This window comes from Callorhinus ursinus, unplaced genomic scaffold (assembly GCF_003265705.2).
Source record: "Callorhinus ursinus isolate GAN/ISIS: 27379988/994484 unplaced genomic scaffold, GSC_fseal_2.0 scaffold13, whole genome shotgun sequence".
NCBI classification, from domain to species: domain Eukaryota; kingdom Metazoa; phylum Chordata; class Mammalia; order Carnivora; family Otariidae; genus Callorhinus; species Callorhinus ursinus.
Genome location: NW_027397075.1, coordinates 19,083,545 through 19,104,875, shown reverse-complemented (window position 1 = coordinate 19,104,875; position 21,331 = coordinate 19,083,545). Strand labels below are relative to the sequence as shown.

Sequence of the window (21,331 nt, the reverse complement as noted above, 5' to 3'; positions counted from 1 at the left end):
CTAACCGTGTATAAAGAAATGTTACATGCTAACATCATACCTCAGGAAAATAGACATGTATACCCATTGAGCTGTTTTTACTCATAACACTTCTGACCCCAGTGTATGGTTTTTCTTTTTCTCATACTGACCAATTCTCCAACTCTCTGGACACGACCTGGGTGTCCAACAATTTGATTCAGACACTGCCTACCTGGAGTTAGCAGGAGATCCCATAAGTTAAAAGGCTCAGTCCCACAAGATGCCATTAGCAAGTCCTGGGGCACCAGGTATTTCTGACCAACCAGCTGTAAATTAGGGGTTTCCGCCAGTCTCTTCTCAAGTTTTGCAATTTGTTAGGACTCACAGAACTCAGGAATTTAGTGTCACTGGTTTAGTATAAAGGATACAGGAAGGCTAAGTGGAAGAGCTGCATAGGGCTGGGCGTGGAGGAGGGGGTGGTGCTTCATGCCCTGGCTCTGTGCCACTCTCCTAGCACCTTGATGTGCTCAGCAACCCCGGAAGCTCCCAGGACCCCTTCATTTAGGGGTTTTTGTGGAGATTCTCTAATGTAGGCATGATTGATGAAATCATTGGCCATTAACAACTCAACCTCCTGCACCTGTCCCCTTCTCTGGAGGTTGGGGGTGGGGCTAAGAGTAATAAGCTGCTATTCAAATCCTAGTCTTCCTGGTCACCAGCCCACATACTGAAGCCAACGAGGCCCCCATGAACATACAGAAGACTTAGTCTTCTCTCTCCACAAATCCCAAAGGTTTTAGGAACAGTGTGCCAGGAACTAAGGACAAAGACCAATTTTTAATTTTATTATATCACATCCATCCTAGCTTTTTATTGCCTAATTGCTTTTATGGATACAGAGCAACAATGGACAGAAGTAAAAGGATATACATAGGAACCTCTTAGTAGGTGATTTTAGCACACTGATTTAATATCTGATAGAACAAGTAGACAACAGTAAGGAGTAAAAGATGTGAACAGTTACAAACTCAGTTGATGTAGAACACCATATTCAACAACTGATTAGTCCTCCTTTCTTGTCTAGTATGTGTGGAGCATTTAGCATTTACTAATGCAGAGAAGTGCAATTAATTTTTTTGCATAGGGACTTTATATCCTATGACCATTGTAAATCCACTTACTAGGTTTGGCTTCCTGTTAGATTATTCACCTTTTATGCTGCCTAGTCTTTATTTCCCATCCCTTCCAGCTCTCCAGTTACCACAGGGCAAAATCAATCTCCGGAGTTCAGGGTGAAAGCCAGCTGTGCTTGCTTATCCTCTAGGATTCTTAGATGTGCTTAGTTTTGAGGCTGTGCCAGTTTCTTTCATCCCATCTCTGAAATGTGTTTAAAAGGTTGTTTTGATAGTTTCTCACATTTATGATGTTTAGGAAGCTCATTCGACGTATGTAATCTTCCATACCACCAGAAATAGACTCAGAGTATGTGGGTCCAGGTAGCTGAATTAGTAGTTTCCAGTGCACCTTAGGAACTCATTTGCTAGTGGGACAGAGTGATGAGATATGGGCCTCCCATCTGATTGCTAGTGGACAAGTCTTGAGTCTTAATTCACCTGAATTTGTCGTTTGGACAGAAGTGGAGGGGAATTACTCACCTTTGTTTTTCAACACTTGCCTCTTGACTCTGAGAGAGATGGTAGAGCCTTTCTTGCTTTTGGGGTAGAGTATTTTCATTTCCATTCACTCTTAACTTCTGAGCCCTAGGAAGACTCAAGAGCAGAGTGAATTTGCCCACACATTCATTTCTTTTGATACAGTTCCTCCAGATACTTTGAAATGACTAATGCATTATATTTAAGGCCAACATTAATGGATACGTGTTTTCAGAGAAATCACAGGTCCTCCCTGCTGAACAAAATGTATTTCCTTATCACCTGTTGCTTCTTTAAAATCATTGCAGGGGTGCCTGGGTGGCTCAGTCGGTTAAGCATCCGACTCTTGATTTTGGCTCAGGTCATGATCTCAGAGTCGTGAGATTAAGCCCCACTTCAGGCTCCACGCTCAATGCAGAGTCTGCTTGAGATTCTCCCTCTCCCTCTGCTCCTTCTCTCTCTCTCTCTCCCTCCCTCCCTCTGTCATAAATAAATAAATAAATAAATAAATAAATAAAATCTTAAATCGTTCCATATTTGGAAGTCAGTGAAATAATTGATGGCAGGATGCAATCCGAATGGGAGAATGAAATCAGTAGATGGAATGTGTTTATAAAAATGGGCGTAAAAATGTAAGATACTTCTATCTTTCTAATGGGGAAGGTAAGAACCCCTGTACAACTGCTTTATAACACATATACTTCTGACTTTTAAATTTCTTATATCTACACTTAATGTTTGTCTTCTCCAGTGGACTACAAGTGAAGGCAAGGATTGAATTTCTTTATTCATTATACTAAGTAGTTAGCACAGTGCTTTTTAAACATAGGAATTTTCCCTATTAGATTAAAAGCAGAAAAATGAGGTTCTTTTTTCTTTCGTGCTCTCTGTTGTGACTAATGAAAATAATACTTATTAATCATGTACTGTAATCCAAATATGTTCCATGCCCTTGGTTAGAGTCATCGTCTAATCAGCAAGAGGGAAAGGTACATAACCTTGAGATCTACTTCTAAAATTTTTGGGCTTTTCTTTCTAATGTAATTTCTATTCATAGATAGTAAAATTAGGATAGTTTTGTCAACATTAATATCTAACTGGCTTTTCTTACCAAATAGTTCCAAGTCTTCTCCCCGTGTGTTGAAATGTTTCTTGGCAAACCTGATTTCTCATGGCTCCATAGAAGTCCATAACGTGGCTGTTCTGTAATTGACTCAACAGTAACATTAAGCTAGAATGTGTGCTCTGTGAATATAAGGATATTCATTTCTCTGCAGTACCAAGGCACCTACTACAGGGTCTAGGACATACTAGGCATTCAATATGTATTTGTAAAATGAATGAATGAATGTTTAGGTGGTTCTATTTTTTCTGTATTATAAAGAATACTCTCCAAAGTGTTTGCACATAATGCTTTCACTGCATTTCAAATGATTTCTTCTAAGTAATTTGTTCCGGATTAATTTCTAGAAGAGGATCTTGCTGGTTGAAAGGGTATGGACAAAGTTATAGGATTTCAGAGTAGTTTTCTTTTCTCTATGAAATAATGTTATCTGTGGCTTTCTATTTTTTAATACTTTGATTTTGTAAATTTTCTCTAATTATATTTTATTAGAATCAAAGAAGTGTTTTTTAAATTTTAATTGAAGTGCATTTCTTTCAATTCAGGGAGGAGGTAGGGATCTTGTTAAATGGAATATAGAGTTTCTGGTGGTGGTGGTTGGAAGGTCACTTGAATGTGAGTGATGGGCTGTGCTATGCTAAGGAACTTTATTCTACAGGATTGGGAGAAGACCAGAGGGCTGTAAGCGGAGGCGTGAAAGAATTGGAACAATCAAAAGGATAGTACCAGTAATAGTGTTGAGGAAGGAGTGGAGAGAGAGGAGACCAGAGGCGCTGAGAGCCTGGATTTCTCACTCTCCAGCCCCATGTCTAATTCACCACCAACTTTTATATCCTAAGTATTCCTTGAATTTCTTCCTCTCCTCCCCAGTTGGGTCCTCAGTGTGTTTAACCTCAGCTTTTTGTTTCTTTCCCTGCCTCAGAGCTACTCTACATAGAGCTGCTAAAGTGATCTAACTAAAACCAGCTCTGAAGGATGGTTTCCTATTATTCATATTTCAAGGTTCTAGTTGATTAACACAACATGTGAGCTCCTCCCTTATTGGGATCCTTCAGCCTCACTTCCTGGTACTCCCTGCTAGGAGGAAAATCTTTCCTTGTCCCTGAATATACGCACCCCTCTCCCCCACACAAGTATTTCTGGCTTCTGAGCCTTGCTCATCTGCACCCGCTTCCCAGAGTTCCCTCCTGCAGTCAAACCCCCCAGTCCCCTTTTCTGAGGTGCATTGTGTAAGACCTCAGGTGTCAGTCACCTCTTCTAAGACACTTTAACAGATATATTCACATATTATATACCTCCCTCCCCCACTTTCACCTTTTGGGTCAGGAATCTGTCTTCTGTGCTTTTTATAGGGTCTTGTTTTCACTTCCAAATTGTCCATACAGTTGTCCTGTAATTGTATGTTCCCCACATTGGACTGTGAGATTTTTGAGGGCAAGTGCTCTTTTATTTTTGTATTTTCAGCAGTTAGCATAAAGTCTGGCATACAATCAGGTGGTGAAAAAGGTTCCTAGTATCATTTTCTAGATGAAATAATGAGGGTTTGAAACAGGCGGTGGTAGTGGGGGAGAAGATGGGTGGGAGAGACAGATTGGAGAGAAGTCACTTGGATGTCAGAGATGAGTTACAGGTGGAGGTTATGGATGGTTGAGATGTGCAGCTTAGTACATGAGTTTGCTATTTAGGGTTTTGACTTGTTGAATTTGAGATATTTGCTAAACATTTAGAGATAACTAGTAGACAGTTAGAAATAAGGGTATGGATATTAGGAGATCAGGATTTAGGAGTCATGAGCATACCGATGTGAGCTGGGGCACTTGGAATAGATACACAAGTCAGGAAGGGGAGGGGATCTAAAAAGGCGGAGTAGGGATCATTGGGGAACATTTAACAAGTAAAAGAAAAGTAGGAAAGTATACTGATTGTCAGCAGTGTTCAGTGACTAAGAAAGGTTGAAGCAGATGAGAAGTGAGAACAAGAGATTTTATTTGGAAATTAGGTCATTATGGATCTTTGAGAGAATAATTTTGGTCGAGTGGAGTGAGATAGAAACTAGATGGAAATAAGTGATTGGAAGAGGCTGGGAAGTAAATCAATGATGAGTAAGTGGGAAAAACAAGCACATACTATTTAAAAATGTGCCTTATGGGGGAAATGATGCCTTATGGAAAAGGGATGTAATATCAGCTCCTTGAGGGGAGGGTAAGAGGGTGGTGAATATTTTGTTTTATTTTTTTGTTTTTGGGTGGGAGAAGGTCTTGGAAAAGTTTATCGATTGATATTCAGGAAGCAGAAGAAAGGGGCTTGAAGTCCAGAAAGAAATCTTTAATGGAATAAGGGTAAGAAGGAAGAGAGGGTCCGGGATCAAGATCTCAGGTGGTATTGTTAGCCTTGAGAGTGGTGGGGGACATTTCTTCCCTGGGTTAAAAAGGAAAAGAAGTAAGGATATGTAGAAATACAGAGACATTTAAAGATGGTGTGAGGGAATGTGAAGGATCTGTTTTCTAGGAAGTAGGCCCCCAGGTCATTAATTGTGGGGTGACAGGTGGCTAGGACAGGGTGGCATCGATGGTGGTGGCAGGGTAGCACAGGGTATTTTAGAAGATTGGTAAGGGACAGAGAATTAATGGTGGGACTGCAGGTAGATTTTAGGGCTTAATGGAAGTTGAGCTATGGAAATAAAGCAATATAAAAGTAAATAATTTTTTTTCATAAAAAGGACTGAAAATAGGACAGGGCACTAGAGAATTATTGATACTTACACATCGGATTAAGTGAGGCCGATAGCTACGTCCAGCGATGTCTGCCTTACAGGTCTGCCGCTTGGGCAGATTGAAGGGCCGGGGAACATCAGGGGACCAGGAGCAAGCCCTGCCTGGCCTGGGCTGCTGCCATTAGGCTTCCAGAGTCAACTCAGAGTCCTGAGTGCATGACTGAGGATATTTGAGATTTAGTGTGAGAAGGTGCCTGTTTTCCCCCTTTCTTTTTTTATCCTTGCACTATATGAGTATCAGTTAAAATATGTAAATAAAAGCAACAGATTGCAGATAATTTACTCTATTTTAAGACAGAGTGAATTTTGAATAGAAAAGTAGTATTGGCTGGATCATGAGCTCTTACTGCATAGTTATTCATTCCTGATTAAAGCATCTCTGGTGGCCTTATGTACCCTGTATTTCTCAACTGACAGATTTTAAAATGCAAAGAGGTATCTATTTCCTCCAAGGTATTTTTGTCTTCTATCAGGAATTTGTAAGTAGGTTTATAGATGCCTCTGGCTTACCTCTGGCATGGATATCTGATAGCGGCATTTCTCTCAATTATGCTTTTTCTTAAAAAAAAAAAAACTATGAAAATAAAAGCATGACTTATGGAACTTCTTCAAGAAATGCATTAATCATGGGAAACAATAAAGGAGCAAGACATAATGGAAAATCAGCAGCTCTACCAGTTAAGAACCTTCTCTCTACGACTCACTTGTTGCCAGTTACTGCTGAACTTAACGCTGGGTTTTCCTTTTTGCTTTCAGGAAAACCTTTAACTTACGCCCTGGGTGTTGCCTGTCCACAGCTTCCTGGTGGCTCACCGCTTCTGCCTGCTCCAGCCTTGCTCCGGCAGCTTCCAGGCTTCTGGGCTTCAGAGCTTGTTGGGAAAGCTTGCTGCTTTGGCCTGCTACCCCTGCTTCAGGTGTCAAAAAGCTTTTAATTAGCCTGCTTCCTCTACTTACTATAATTAGGCCCTTCCGGGTCTGCATAGCCTAGTCCTAGGGTCAGAAGGGAGAATTATTTTTAGCTATTTGTTCTTCCGTAAACATTCTTGTACCCTGGCTCTCTGGGGATTCCAGGGAGAGTAAAGGCAGTGTGTGAGGTTCTCCTGCATGGTTGACCTGTGACCTGTGACTGCCCCTGCCCATACAGGGCTGGTCCTCAGTCCACCAGGGCACGCTGCAATGGACACGCTGTGTTTGTGTGGCCCGTGTCTGTTCCAAGTGGTCGATGCCCATGCTGGCCCAGTTTTTAAATGTTCTGATGATTGCTACTGTGTGTATAAATTATGTCTCCAAGGAGAGGATACTTCCAGCTGTTCAGTGAACTCTTTGTAGTGTTTTTAGTTTGCTTGCTAGAGAGACTTAGTTTTTTTTCCCCGTAAATATTTTGAACACAAACCAATCACTAACAGAACGTTATAAAAAACAAGCACACTGATTTCCATACATATTAACAATGATGACTGTTAACATGTCAATAGGTGTCAAGATGATAGGCATGATGAGTGGGAAGATTTCTTCAGTGCCTATAGAAGGGTTCAGTACTCACAGTAGTAAAGGGCACTAGCTCTGTCATTGGGCAGTGAGCGCTGTGGGACCGCCTGGAGCGCGGTGCAGGAGCTCAGCCCGGTGCCAGGCACAGAGTACGCGTTCTGTACATAAGGGTTGTTCTTGTAATTTTATTATTATTCATTTTTTTAAAGATTTTATTTATTTATTTGACACAGAGAGAGCACAAGTAGGCAGAGTGGCAGGCAGAGGGAGAGGGAGAAGCAGGCTCTCTGCCGATGTGGGGCTCGATCCCAGGACCCTGAGATCATGACCTGAGCCAAAGGCAGTCGCTTAACCAGCTGAGCCACCCAGGCGCCCCAATTATTATTCTTATTAATGATAAATGATGGTGGACATTATACATTGGAGATAAAAAAAAGATAAAGACTAAGTTATGAAGTCAAGACTTTAAAAGCCACACGTCATTAAGAAAGCAGCATGGGCTGGAATAATCTCACACACAATCTTAAAACACACAGTTGTATATCTTACCATAATGCCTTGTGGTTTTTAAAAAAAAATATTTATCTTCGAATGAGCAGGGGGAGGGGCAGAGGGAGAGAGAATCTCAATCAGACTCCCCTCTGAGTGTGGAGCCTGACTTAGGGCTCAGTCGCACAACCCTGGGATCATGAGCTGAGCTGAAACCAAGAGTCGTTTAACCAGTTGAGCCACCCAGGTGTCCCATAATGCCTTGTTTTTACTTGAGTTTCATTATCAGTTTAGTAGTGTACTTGAAGCCGATAATACTGATGCCTTAACAGTTTGTTAAATAATAAGAGCGAAGGGGAGAGGGAAGTGAGAGATGGTATCGAAAGTGTGACAGGGCAGTGACTGTTCAGGAACAGACCCTTCTCAATTCAGTTTGAGAGAGCAGACCATGTGACTTTACAGGGGGAGACTACTTGAGACCTAGGGAATAAGTGCAAAGGCCCTGGGTTGGGATTGAACCAGGTGACCAGTGTATCTGGAGCAGAGTGAGCTAGGAGGAGAGAGCATGTGAGATCTAGGAGGTCAGAAGACCAGTATATGTTGGCCTTATAAGTTGTAGCAGGTTGACTTTTACTTGGAGAGAGGTGGGAAGTTTGGAGCAGAGGAGTATCACCATCTGAGCTACGTTGAAACAGGATCGCTGTGACTGCCAGGTTGAGAAGAGATCATGGGGGTTAAGGGCAGAAGTGGAGGGGCCGGTAGGGCCGTCCAGGCAGGACTCAAAAGCAGGTTTGTTGGGATGGGCCAGAGGAGGTATGGTGAATTCTGGAAATGCTGAGTGTAGACTAGATTTGAGAACTGCATGGGAACTGTTATTGGAGATTGAAATTCTATTTAATACAGTGTGATAAATCCTAGGTTGTATGTTGTAGCTGTAAGTGCAGACACTTAAACTGTGTGTAAGAACTCATTCGTTGACATGTGTCACCTGACTTATTCCTGTTGTGTTTGCAGTTTTTCTAACATTATAGTGCTTTCAATATGAAATCTTTAAACAGACATCTCTATGTTTGGAGTTTTTAAAAAGTACATCTTTGTTCTGTGTTAAATTTGTGGTCTTTGAGTCCATACTAAGAGTACTTTTTCTTTTGATCAAATTAAGTAAGAAAGGGCATTTTAACATACATACCCTCTTGTATGTCAGTTTTCTGTGGTTCTTGAGAATCTAGAACCTGAAGTTAGTGTCCAGGGAGAAGCCTCTTTCTGAGTTTCCTTCTACTACCACAAACATGAAAATGATCTGTAATGTTAGAGGAGAAAAGCAAGATGAGCTTTATTTTGTTTTAGCATTTCATCAGCTTCATGGTCTTGTCTTACTATGTCATCAATTCAGTAATTCAAGAATATTTCCTGAACTGACATTTTAGAATTTCACTACATCCTATCTCATTCCAGAGAAGGTTTAAGGCAGCTTATGAACCGGTCATAAAGTAGCTTGGAGAATGGTTTTCACTGCACAGCAACGTGGCCCTTCCGATGACCACACGTGTGCAGAGTGGCTCTCATTTGGGCCCCCACCAGCCACACTAAGCATCCCAGTAATTAGCGGCCACTTCCTGACCAGGGTGAGGTGTGGTATTTCACACATTCCATTCCATGCTTCAAATTTTGCATGTTCCCTACAGAAAATATGGAAAGGTGACTAGAAATCATATCACCTTGAAATACCTGATCTTTAAACATTTTGGTGCCTGTCTTTCTCTGTATTCATCTGGCATAGAAATCCATAGGTATGTATTTTGGGTATATACAGAAAAAATGATCAGTATGCAAACTTTAATAAACTTCTTGCAAGTGGTATATTCTGCATTTTTGCCTATTAAATAGTATTCTTTAACAATATTTTGAAAATATGAATACTTTTCTGTTTTGGGAGATATTCACTAAATTTCATCTTTCAGAATATTTAAGTTATCCCCAATATATTACTCTTGGAAACCACACTATAGTAAATGTTGTGGCTTCATTTTTATTTGTATGTATTTTCAGTTGAGGATATACCTAGCTATATTTCTATGTGCCAGGGGTATAAAGTTATTAGAAGTTGAAGACACTGGAGTTTATTTCACAGTTAAAGAAATTGAATAATTTGGGATGTAGAATGTCTACTAGATGTTGGGGGTAAGGCAAACGACGGTTAAGAGATTGGGCTAGAATGTGCTTATTAATAAGCACAATACCTGCCATGTAATAATAGCTGGGGTCATTGAACAGTGCTAAGTGGTAAGCACTTTATACTTGTATTAATTATTTTAATCTTTACTACAATTATATAAGGTGAGTACTGTTAGTAACGCTGTTACATTGATGAGAAAACTGAAGTTTTGAAAGGTTACGTTATCTGCCCAGAGTTACACAGCTAATGGCAAAGGCAGGGTTCAAACCTGAGTAGTCGGTTGCAGAGCGCATGCTATTACTGCCGCCCTGAACAGCCACAGTAAATGCTAGCTCAGCCTTTGAGTGTTCAGGACATGCTCATTCCCTGCACCGCTCTGTAAACCAGAGGTGGTTTTGGTTCCAGTATTTTTATTTTAGAAAGATAATCTAGTTCATATGCTCTGTTTTATAAAGGACTCCTGTTGGGGTTTTTGGAGCAGCACCTCAAAAGCAGACGCATTAGTGTTTCTATAGTGAAGCGTGTTTGTCTTTACACTAAATGACATTAAAAAACCAAAACCCAAAAAACTATAATTAGCCCAATGTCAGTACCTGCTGCCAAATGAATTGTGAAAACCATTTGGCTTTAGAATTGCAGGTGAGGGATTGTGGACCTGCATAAAACTCTTAGAAGAGTATCCAGCATTTAGAGCAAACTCATTTATGTGTTGCTGGGTAGTATTACCATTACTCCTACCAGTTATCATCAGATCCTTATATCCTCAAACACAGAGAACTGGTGAGACGTACAGCTAGGAGTACTCTTCTCACAAGGACCTAAGGAGAGGAAATCTTAAGTGTTAGAGTCTTTCAGCCATTCTTCCCTAAATCAGAATAAGGATGGCTTAAGCCATGTCTTTCCTGTCCTGAATGTAAGCGTGTTGAGTTCAGTGCTCCTGTCTGTCTGTTTGCACTCTCAACATATAATGTGAGTCTACAGAGCAGCTAAACTTGTGTTTCTAGCCTTTCAAAGAATTTGGCTCTTTATTACAGCCCCCATTATTTTCCCCCATCTTTTTTGGGATATAATTGGCATATAACATTGTGGAAGTTTAAGGTGTACCAAGTGATGATTTGATACTATATATATTATAAGATGATTACCACAGTATCACCTCACTTAATTAGTTTTTTTTTTTTAATTTGTGGTGAGAACATTTAAGATCTTTTCTCTTTGCAACTTTCAAGTATACAGTACAATACTGTTAACTATAGTCACCATGCTGTTTATCACGTCCCCAGAACATGTTCATCTTATCACTGGAACTTTGTACCCTTTGACCAACATCTCCCCCAGTCCCTGGCAAAGCTCGTTCTATTCTCTGTTTTTATGAGGTGGACTCTTAGATTCTACACATAAATGAGAAGATACAGTATTTGTTTTTCTATGTCTGACTTATTTCACTTAGCATAATACCCTCCAGGTTCATCCATATTGTCATAAAAACAGGATTCCCTTCTTTTTTTATGGTGGAATAATGTCCCATTGTATATGTGTGCCACATTTTCTTTGTTCATCTGTCGATGGACATTCAGGTTGTGTCTGTGTCATGGACAGCCCCCTTTCTTTAAGCACAAACCCATCGGGAGAACAATTTAACAGACCCATCATTTCCGCAGATATGACCAGAAATGACTGAAGACTAAAGTGATTGCACTTGAAATTGAGCTATTCTTCTTTTTTCCCCACCATTTTAACTGATAAAACTATAATGACAAATCATTATAACCATTTATGACAATTACCAAGAAATATTCTAGTTTATATAGTATTATACAGTTATTTTAATTATATGTCATATTACTTTTATTGCAATCTAATCCAAATATAAAAATTTATTAAATGCTCCTAACAGGCACATTTACCACTAAGATTTTAACATTTTCGACACGAGTTTAAACCTATTCTCTATCCTTAGCAATATCCCTTTGAACTATTTGAAGATGCGCTGTATTTAGTTTGTTCTCTCCTTCCGCATGTTAGGGTAGTACTTGTCTTCCTCTTCCCAGCCCCCAGGAACTGGAAACAAGCTTGGTCTCCCTTGCAATGCCTTCTCAGCCCTGCAGTGTCCCCAGTGAGCTGGAAGGGCCCTCTGAGGTTAGCTAGTCACACTGAAGCTGAGAGGTAGAAACAGCAATGGGATCAGTTTGTTGAGGCTTATTTATTTATATTTGACAGTTTTTGATCCATGACTAAAATACAAAATATATTTGTTCCTTTTAATGTTGGAAAGGGATGTGTGAAGTCTATAATTTGTCGAGCTGTTAGCCTTAATTGATCTTTAGGGGTGGTGTGTGTGTGTGTGTGTGTGTGTGTGTGTGTGTGTGTGTGCGTGTGAGTGAGAGAGAGAGAGAGAGAGATGGGGGTTGTCGTACAGTGGGTAAGAATATGTGGTGTGAAAAATAATACCATTTTCAGTTTATTTTATATTATTTGATTCCCACGAAACATTTGTTTTGGCAGCTGCCTTCCCTGTAGCATCGTGTTGGAATTTGGCACACGGTATTCACTAAGCTCTAGCTATTTCAGTGTTGTACGTTTTAGTCAATTTCCTAATGAGAGTAGATGTTGAGTTTAAATTCCAGGGTAGACAACTTGAAAAGGAGGATATAATATACAATCACTTGATATAGGGTTAAAAAATACATTTATTTATTTGGCACATATTGACTAATAGAACTTTTTCAACCGACAATATTATTTTATTTCGGATCTTAGAGTATGAACTGCATGGAAATCATTGATAATGTTGGTATTTATTTTCTTACAGAAAGGAAAAAGGAAAATGGATGACTGAAAAAAGTTTTATTTGTTATGTTATCATATATTAAAAGTTGTATTTCCTTTTCTAGGTTGCTGTAGTGAAACTAAAAAATGCAGATAAGGTATTTGCCATGAAAATATTGAACAAATGGGAAATGCTGAAAAGAGCTGAGGTAAGATTCTAATTACTGGAAAATTTAATGTTTCAGAAATAATTTTAGAGACCTATAAAATTGTAAAGCCAGTAGATCCTTAAATATCATTAACATCGTATCTGTGTGGCATTATTTTTAAGACCTAAGAGACAAGTTCCACAATGTACAATTTTGATATAGTGATGATAAAAGTTACAATTCGTAAAAAAAATTAAAAAGTCATAATTCGTGAGACTTAGTTCATATTGCTTGAAAACGAAATGTGGGGTTGTATATGTGAAAAAGAGGTGTGGAAACCAGTTTATTTTATAGGAAGAAATTTTGCAATAATGGATTTCCAACTTGATGTAACTCATTTATATTATTCTGTATTTATCTGTGTTCTGCTCAAAGTGGAATCAGCAGGACTTTTGAATGTGCCCTCTAAGAAGTCTCTTGATTGCTAATTATACAGTTAAATTTATGTTTTTTATATTATTAGAGGATGGTAGTAAAAGCTGCTCTTGCAAAAATTGCTAGGGTTTTTATGTTGATACGAGGGAAAGATTGGCTGGAGCAATGTTAAAAATATCTCATAGCTGGTATGGTCTGGTCAGAACCAATGTTACACATAGATTTGGGGGGATTCTAGGGGTCTCCTGCCGTGGGAGATCATGGTGAGTGGCCAGACGGGGGAGGGCCCTCGGGGACCTCAGTCTGGAAGTATTTCAGTATTTGAACTTCTAGGAGGATCAGACTGTTGCATAGGCTGAACTGTAGCTCTGGAGGTTAGTAAGATTTCTCTAATGAGAAATTAGTCCTTAGAAATCTTTCTTTATCCAGCAGTACTGGTAGCAACGTGAAAAAAACCCCGAACATACGGAGAAAAGCAAAAATGGTTCCCTTGATGATAGGGGTGGCAGTAGTAAGAAACTTCATTATTCATTTCTTTGGGGAAATTTGAAAAATGTAGCAAAACACAAAGACAAAACTTATAGTCATTTACATTCTGTCACCTAGAATCGATGACTAACATTTGGGGCACGTTTTTGCTTTTGGTTTTGTTTTCTATGTGTCTCCTGAAAAACACTGCACCAGTGAAGTGCAGATACATTATTTGTAAAACAAATAGTAGTACATTACAGATAAAGCTGAAGTCCTCTTTGACTGCCCCCCACCCAGTGCAGCCCCTCTCTGCCCCCCAGAGCTCATCTCCATGTAATAGTATTCTGTTGAGAAAAGTATGTGGAAACTTTTATGTCACTCTCTGCATATATGTGCCAGGGTCCTTTATATTCAGTAACTTCAATCTTTACTTTTGAATTTCCTTAAGGCTGACTTGCCTTCCTGTCATTGATTGGATTTTCCAGGTAGTCAACAGTGAGATTGAATTAGGGTCTTCTGAAATCACTGATGGAAGGGAAAGGGGGTGAGACATCATATTCAGGGGAAGTCAAACTGTCCAACAGGGAGCTGTGGAGCAGAAATGGTCCTTCGGAGCCCCACATGAGGCCCAAAGACTTACCTTTGCACCTGCGTCATTCAGTTACTGACCCCGGGCCACCTCCAGGTGCACCTCCCATGGCCTTGGGATCGTAGAGCTTCTGCAGCTGAGGCAGACCCTGAGGGGGCTGGCAGCATTGCCAGCACCTGGAGCAAGAAGTCTTATTAGTAAGAAAGAGTAAATAAGTCTTCTAATTGTTTCACAGAAATCATAATTGTAGTCAGGTTAGTGTTTCAGCATTAGAAGTTTTAAAAAACTGAGTTAAAGTTTCCACTCTTATCTGTGAAGTTAGTATGTTGGGGAGAATTGAAGAAAAAGGAAGGATCACTGGATTAGCTTTCATTACAGAAGTGGCAAAATTGAAGCTAAAACAAGGACTTGGAAATTAAATAAATTATTTTGTTGAATTAAAAAATATATTCTCTTTCTGGGGTAAAATGGAACAGATGTATTTCTTCTTATCCCTTCCATTAAGTACAGTTTTAAAGACTCGACATTATATATAAAACAAATTTAAGGAGATTCTAAAAGGCAGAGAGGAGGAGGTGGACCTTGGGGCCTGAGGAGCAACACTCATTCTGTGAAGCCTGTATTATTCTGATAGAAAAACCCAACAGGGACCATACAAAGAAAATTAAAGACCAAAGTGCCTCATGAACATAGATACAAACATCCTTATCAACATGTTAGCAAATAGAATTCAGCAATGTGTAAAAAGACTCGTGCATACAACATGACCGAATGGGTTTTACTTCAGGGATACAAGTCTGGTTCAGTAGGTGAAAGGAACTCTTCTCAAACTACTTGAATCTTACCTCTTTTAGGAAGGAATTCTACCTTGAAATTTTTGTAGAGAGATTCATTTTGAAGTAGAGTGGAGTTGTATTTCTATGCTTGAGTTATCAAGTCCTTTTTTAAACACACGTTAAAAAATAAAACCTCTATTCTGACCATGACTTATCCAGCTTTGGAAAACTGTGCCTACCAGTGATGCTTAATAACTTACAGATGAGCAGCAAAATGTCTCGAGTTTTAACCTGTGCATTGTTGATGCTTTAAACGCTTTTTCAAAGCTATACCTCCAACCTATTGGCTGTATTTATTTCCATGTAAGGTATATCATAAATATATAACTAGTGGGACGTGCATCATTGGAAGGTAGCAGGATACCCTCTGTCTTTCTGTACCTGGGCAGCTGAATATTTGCTAACTAACCTTATGGGTACAGAGGTCGCTGTTGCTGCCCGTTCATCATTCACAAACTCTGTTAGTGCATCAGCAGTCCCTTCCCTTCTCCTGATCTGTGACGGCATCTGAAGAAGCTGTATAACCTCCAGTAACCCCTCCTACATATTTATTACATTCTCATATACTCAGATGTTCTATTTTTAAAGGAGGATATTAAAAAATTGTTAGGTTTTTTTTTTTTTTTTTTTTGGTAGAAGTAGACCTTATAATAAGCCTTTATCCATGTGGAGTCCTTGATATAACTTCATGAACCTTGTGATTCGCATGCATCATGGTTTGGTTAATATCGATTTGGAACGGGGTTTCTCAGCAGTGGCACTTGTGACATTTGAGGCCAGATGATTCCTTGTGGGGGCTATCCTATGCACTGTAGGATGTGTAGCAGCCTCTTCCCAGTATATTGCCATTACCCCCTCACCCCCTAGTTGTGACAACTGAGGACAACATGACCTACTGAAGCAGAAAAGGACAGGGTGCTTTACATCTAAACTCAGTATCTGAGGCATTAATAGGGATAGTTGAATACCTAAATACTTACAGATAAAGTCGCATGATGTCTGGAATTTGCTTCAAAAAACCCCTGTGCGTGTGTGTATGTGCGCTTGTATACACGTGTGAGGAGGGAGGGTGGTGGTACGTGAAGGGTGTGGGACGGGGTTTGAGGGGGTGAGGGTGTAGACGAAACAAGACTGAATGATAATGTAGTTGTTGAGGTTGGTTGATGAGTATGTTGTGGGGAAGAGGGGGTTTTACTCCTCTCTTATATGTGTTTGAAGTTTTAGGTCATAGTTTATATTTTTTATTTTTTTAAATTTATTTTTTCACTGAAACAGTTTAGAATAGGTGGAATGTACTAAAGTTTAATCTTTTGACAAAATGTCTTTGGAGCTTTTTTGAGTTTGAAGTCCCTAATCAGATGTTTATTAGAATTTAGCTGGAGTGTCTGTGAGATTCCAGAAAGCTGTCATAATAAGATAAAGTCAGGAACAAAAAGTCTTTCTGGGCTCTGACCGTCTTTACCCCTCTCAGAACTGTTAGCGGCAAATGAGAATCGTGGGTCACTTAAATTCTAAAACACAACTTAGCAGTGAGTGTGTCAAGTGGTTTTCTTTTCCCTCAAAGGGAACCAAAGCATAATGTTGTGGATTTTAATAATCGAATCATCAGGTAAAATTGCCCATTGATTTGGTTTAAGCTTTAATTGTTTTTAAATTTTTCTCTGGTGCTATTTCATGCGTGACTTCAGAAGTTTTATTTGATCAAATAAAATTTATGGGAATACATGGAAAATCTCAGGAAACAAACTGAGGGTTGCTGGAGTGGTGGGGGGTAGGAGAGATGGGGTGACTGGGTATGTGCTATGGTGAGCCCTGTGAATTAAGACTGTTGAATGAATCACAGGCCTGTACCTCTGAAACAAATAACACATTATATGTTTAAAAAAAGAAAAGAAGATAGCAGGAAGGGAAAAATGAAGGGGGGGAAATCGGAGGGGGAGACGAACCAAGAGAGACTATGGACTCTGAGAAACAAACTGAGGGTTCTAGAGGGGAGGGGAGTGGGAGATGGGTTAGCCTGGTGATGGGTATTAAAGAGGGCACGTCCTGCATGGAGCAGTGGGTGTTATACGCAAACAATGAATCATGGAGCACTACATCAAAAACTAATGATGTAATGTATGGTGATTAACATAACATAATTAAAAAAATTAAGGTACCTGATTAGGGGATATTAATGTTAATTGTTTTGTATATCATGGCTGTTGAATTTATTTTATGGGGAAATAAGTAACTAAGCACGTCCTGTCGATAGAATACTGTGTGGTGATTTTTCAGTGTGCATGAATGTGGTGTAGCCATTAAGAAGAATTAGGTGGTAGGTGGGTCTCTACTGGTGTGGAAAAACTGTTCAGGTATATCATTACTTGAAAAAAAACAAACTTACGGAGCACTGTGATCTGATTTGCATAAAGAAAAGAAATGCTAGGGGAAATGGGGCACCCTGTGAATATTGTATGTGTGCACGTGCGTGCGCATATTCGTGCTTACAGAGACAAATTTTCTGAGAAGATACTCAACAGAGTTATTGGTGGTGACCTCTGGACACACGTGACTGTGTATGTATGGGGTATGACTTGGGAGACGTAGGTTTCACCTTACCTTTCAGTTCTTCTTGAACTTGCTGACATAGTGGAGATTTTTAAAATTAAAAGTTTAAAGATGATAGATTATAGAATTATAATGTATCATATAAAATTATTTTTTTTTAGCCACACATTTCTCAGGTTCGCAGGATGTACCTTTATAAGAGTGGAAATACGGTCTCAGAGTAAATTAAAACTTTCACAAATCAAAAAGAAAAAGACAATTCATTAGAGAAAATGGACAAAGGGAATGAACAGTTCAGAGACAAAGTTCAGATGTCCCGTAAGCCTGTGTAGAGCTGTTTATCTGCATGGGGAATTAGGAATATGTTCATGAAAAGAACAGTGAGGTACGGTTCTACACCCATCGTATTGACACACTTAAAAGTCTGATAATGCCAAATGCAGTTGAGGATGTGGGGGGGGGTGCAGTAAGGGAGATTTCTACACTGGGGTGAAGATAAGTAATCAGTACACATTTAGAGAAAATTGGCTATGTCTGGTAAAGTGGGAAATGCTTGTAGCTAGCATTTCAACTTCTAAGTATATACCCTGGAGAGACTCTTGTACATTTGTACCAGTATATTCATTGCAACGTCATAAAAACAAAATTGGAAGTAACCTATGTTTTCCTGGTTGGGGTTTGCATACATAAATTCTGGTATATTCAGACAAGCGAATGCCATAGCAATTGAAAGGAAAACACCCATCATTGAATAAGAAGTAATCAAGTTGCAGAAGGATAGATACAATTACAACATTCATGTAAACTTTTAAAATGCAAAACGGTTCTCTTGTTTTGGACACATACATGTGTGATCAAAGCATATGAAAGAAAGAACATAGTGTATACTACAGACTATTCATTTTATCAGGAGGGAGGCAGGGAAATGCAAGTAAATACAATTTACTTGTATTTTATTTCTTAAAAAGAACAGAAGTAGAGATGGCAAAATGTTAACCTTTATATTATCTAAATGGTAGGTTGGACCGTGGTCCTTAAATGCATGTGTGCTTTTTTTCTGTTTTTGTTTTTTGTTTTTTTTAACTATAGCAGTATTTTTTAATATAAAATGTTTTCAAGTGTACTATTCCCATTGTCCACTTCCTCCGCATGCTTGACTTGTTGAAAGACATATCAGGATGTATTCCTTTTCTAGGACAGGAAATATAATAAACATGTTCCTTTTCCAGGACAGGAAGTATAATAAACATTTTCCTTTTCTAGGACGGAAAGTATAATAAACACATTAAGCAGTTGTTTGCATAATATATTTTACATAAAGTGTCCTCTGATTAAAAAACATCTTTGTTTTTCCTTTTCAGACAGCATGTTTTCGTGAAGAAAGGGATGTATTAGTGAATGGAGATAATAAATGGATTACAACTCTGCATTATGCTTTCCAGGATGACAATAACTTAGTAAGAATCATTTTTCTATGTTTTTATATTCTTATTAAATTTTTATTGGCAGAATTTAGCATTATTCTCTTTTAAGCATTATGTAAATGTAGTTGTGATTTAGAAAACCACTGAATTTCACAGTATATAAATTGTGTTTTTATTACGTCTCCCCTGCCCTGGGTAATTTGATAGCTTTCCATTGGAATTTTTTGTGCTTTTTAATAACCAAGTCCAAACTGAATCCAAGCATTTAAATTCTGTAAGAAGTGCTCAGGATTTTTCTTTTCATGATTTTCCCAATATATTTTATTAGTAATAGTCTATTACTATTTGGAATTTTACGTATTTTTCAAAGTGGCTGTGTGCTGCTTGAAGTAGAGAGCCACATTTTTTTTTTTTTTGAGAGCCACATTTAAAATCGAGGCTGCATCTGATTTTATATGGACATCACGAACCACGTGATAGAAGAAGTGGGGAATGAGGTCAGAGGAAAATCAAAATATGAGAAGCACTGCTAATTGAAGATTGAAGGGATAAACAAGGGAACAGGAAGTGAAGGTGGAACCTGCCACTTCTGGGTTGGAGGCTCTTCATCTTCGGGCCTGAGTTTTCATTTTATGGTTTTTAGCATACGTGCTGTGGGCCAGACACAACACTGTGTACTGGGTTATAAAATTAATAAGATCGGGTCACCTGGGTGGCTCAGTCTGTTAAGCGTCTGCCTTCGGCTCAGGTTGTGATCCCAGGGTCCTGGGATCAAGTCCTGCATTGGGCTCCCTGCTCGGCGAGGAGCCTGCTTCTCCCTCTCCCTCTGCTACTCCCCGCTTCCACTCATGCTTTCTCTCTCTCAAATAAATAAAATCTTTAAAAAAATTAATGAGGGGCGCCTGGGTGGCTCAGATGGTTGGGCGTCTGCCTTTGGCTCGGGTCATGATCCCGGGGTCCTGGGATTGAGTCCCGCATCGGGCTCCCTGCTCCTTGGGAGCCTGTTCTCCCTCTGCTTCTCTCTGTCTCTCATGAATAAATAAATAAAATCTTTTTTTTTAAAGGTTTTATTTATTTATCTGACAGAGAGAGACACAGTGAGAGAGGGAACACAAGCAGGGGGAGTGGAAGAGGGAGAAGCAGGCCTCCCACCGAGCAGGGAGCGCGATGCGGGGCTTGATCCCAGGACCCTGGGACCACGACCCGAGCCGAAGGCAGACGCTTAATGACTGAGCCACCCAGGCGCCCCATAAATAAAATCTTTAAAAAAAAATTAATGAGATTTCTTATTCACGTGATAGATGTTTATTGAATATGTGCCATATGCGGGGCACTGTTCTCTAGATTCTGGAGATTCAGTAGTGAGAAAGACAAAGGATCTCTCTTACTGTTCCAGACAATAAGTCCAAAATCAAGTAGATAATATTTTCAGATTATTTCAGATGAAGAAAGTATAACATTTATTCAAAGGCATGAAGTCAATGAGGACTCTTCTAAGACAAATATAAATTAGCAAACCAAGAAGGGAGAAGAGGCAGAGAGGGCTTGGTAAGCCAAAGTGTGGAGATTAAAGCTTGTTATGTTCGCACTGATGGAGGGTGGAATAAGGGGCTTGGAGATGGGGGCGGAGAGATGAAAGAGTCACATCATATAGCACCTTACATGGTATGGTAAAGAAATTAGACTTTCACAGCCATGGCTCTCAAACAGTGGGGTTTTTGGGTCATGGAACTCTTGTGTATTTTTCAGAATGACTTTATATCTGCAAGCCCAGACAGTAAGGCATACAGAAATGGAATGGCCCTGACTGGTCTCTTAACTTCTTCCTTCTGCCTCCCCTCGGGATCACTCAGGTGTCCCTCACAGAGCAAAGTGTGAAAACGGCTGTTTTAGGACCGTGCAGAGTCTGTGGTGGGAGGGGACAAGAGGGGTGCTTGAGGGATGAGAGGAAGCCAGGGCGATCACAGCAGTGAAAGGGAGGGAGTACGGAACGGCACTTCCAGACTGTAGAGCACGCTGAGGAGCTAGGACCAGTTCTGAGTTTAGAAGGGCTTCAAATTCAAGGAAGAGTGTGGATGATTCTTAGTTTTCCAGCATCTGACTTGGGGGTGTTCAGTGCTTAGTGGTTGATGAATTGAGTTGGGAAATATATTTGGGAAGGGAAAATTTAGAACAGGGGCAAGGTGATGGGTTTAATTTAGTATGTGTTGGGTTTGAATTGTCGTGTGATCCACGGAGTGGGTTAGGTATCTAAGTCCGGTGCTCCTGAGGGTAAACAGCACCGTATAGCTTATGGAGTCCTTCTCTTATAGATCAGTTTTTGGCAAATTACTGCCTGCAGCACAAATTCGGCTCACCACCTATTTTTGTACAACCCACAAGCTAAGAGTTTTTAAATATTTGAAAAAAAATCAAAAGAATATTTTGTGACATGTGTAATATAAAA

The 21,331-nt window shown here is 39.6% G+C and overlaps 1 protein-coding gene across 12 annotated transcripts in view; it reads left to right on the top strand.

Annotated features, from left to right (window-relative positions):
- The window catches only part of CDC42BPA (CDC42 binding protein kinase alpha), a 351,347-nt gene that overhangs the window by 94,898 nt on the left and 235,118 nt on the right, over nucleotides 1-21,331 (top strand). For all 12 annotated transcript variants that reach the window (XR_012380514.1, XR_012380512.1, XR_012380513.1 and 9 more), the window contains exons 3-4: nucleotides 12,557-12,640; nucleotides 18,823-18,918. Coding sequence is in view for 9 of the 12 variants with exons in the window: in XM_025877951.2 (XP_025733736.1) it covers nucleotides 12,557-12,640; nucleotides 18,823-18,918 (180 nt within the window). In the remaining 3 variants the exon portion in view is untranslated. The remainder of the gene's footprint in view (nucleotides 1-12,556; nucleotides 12,641-18,822; nucleotides 18,919-21,331) is intronic.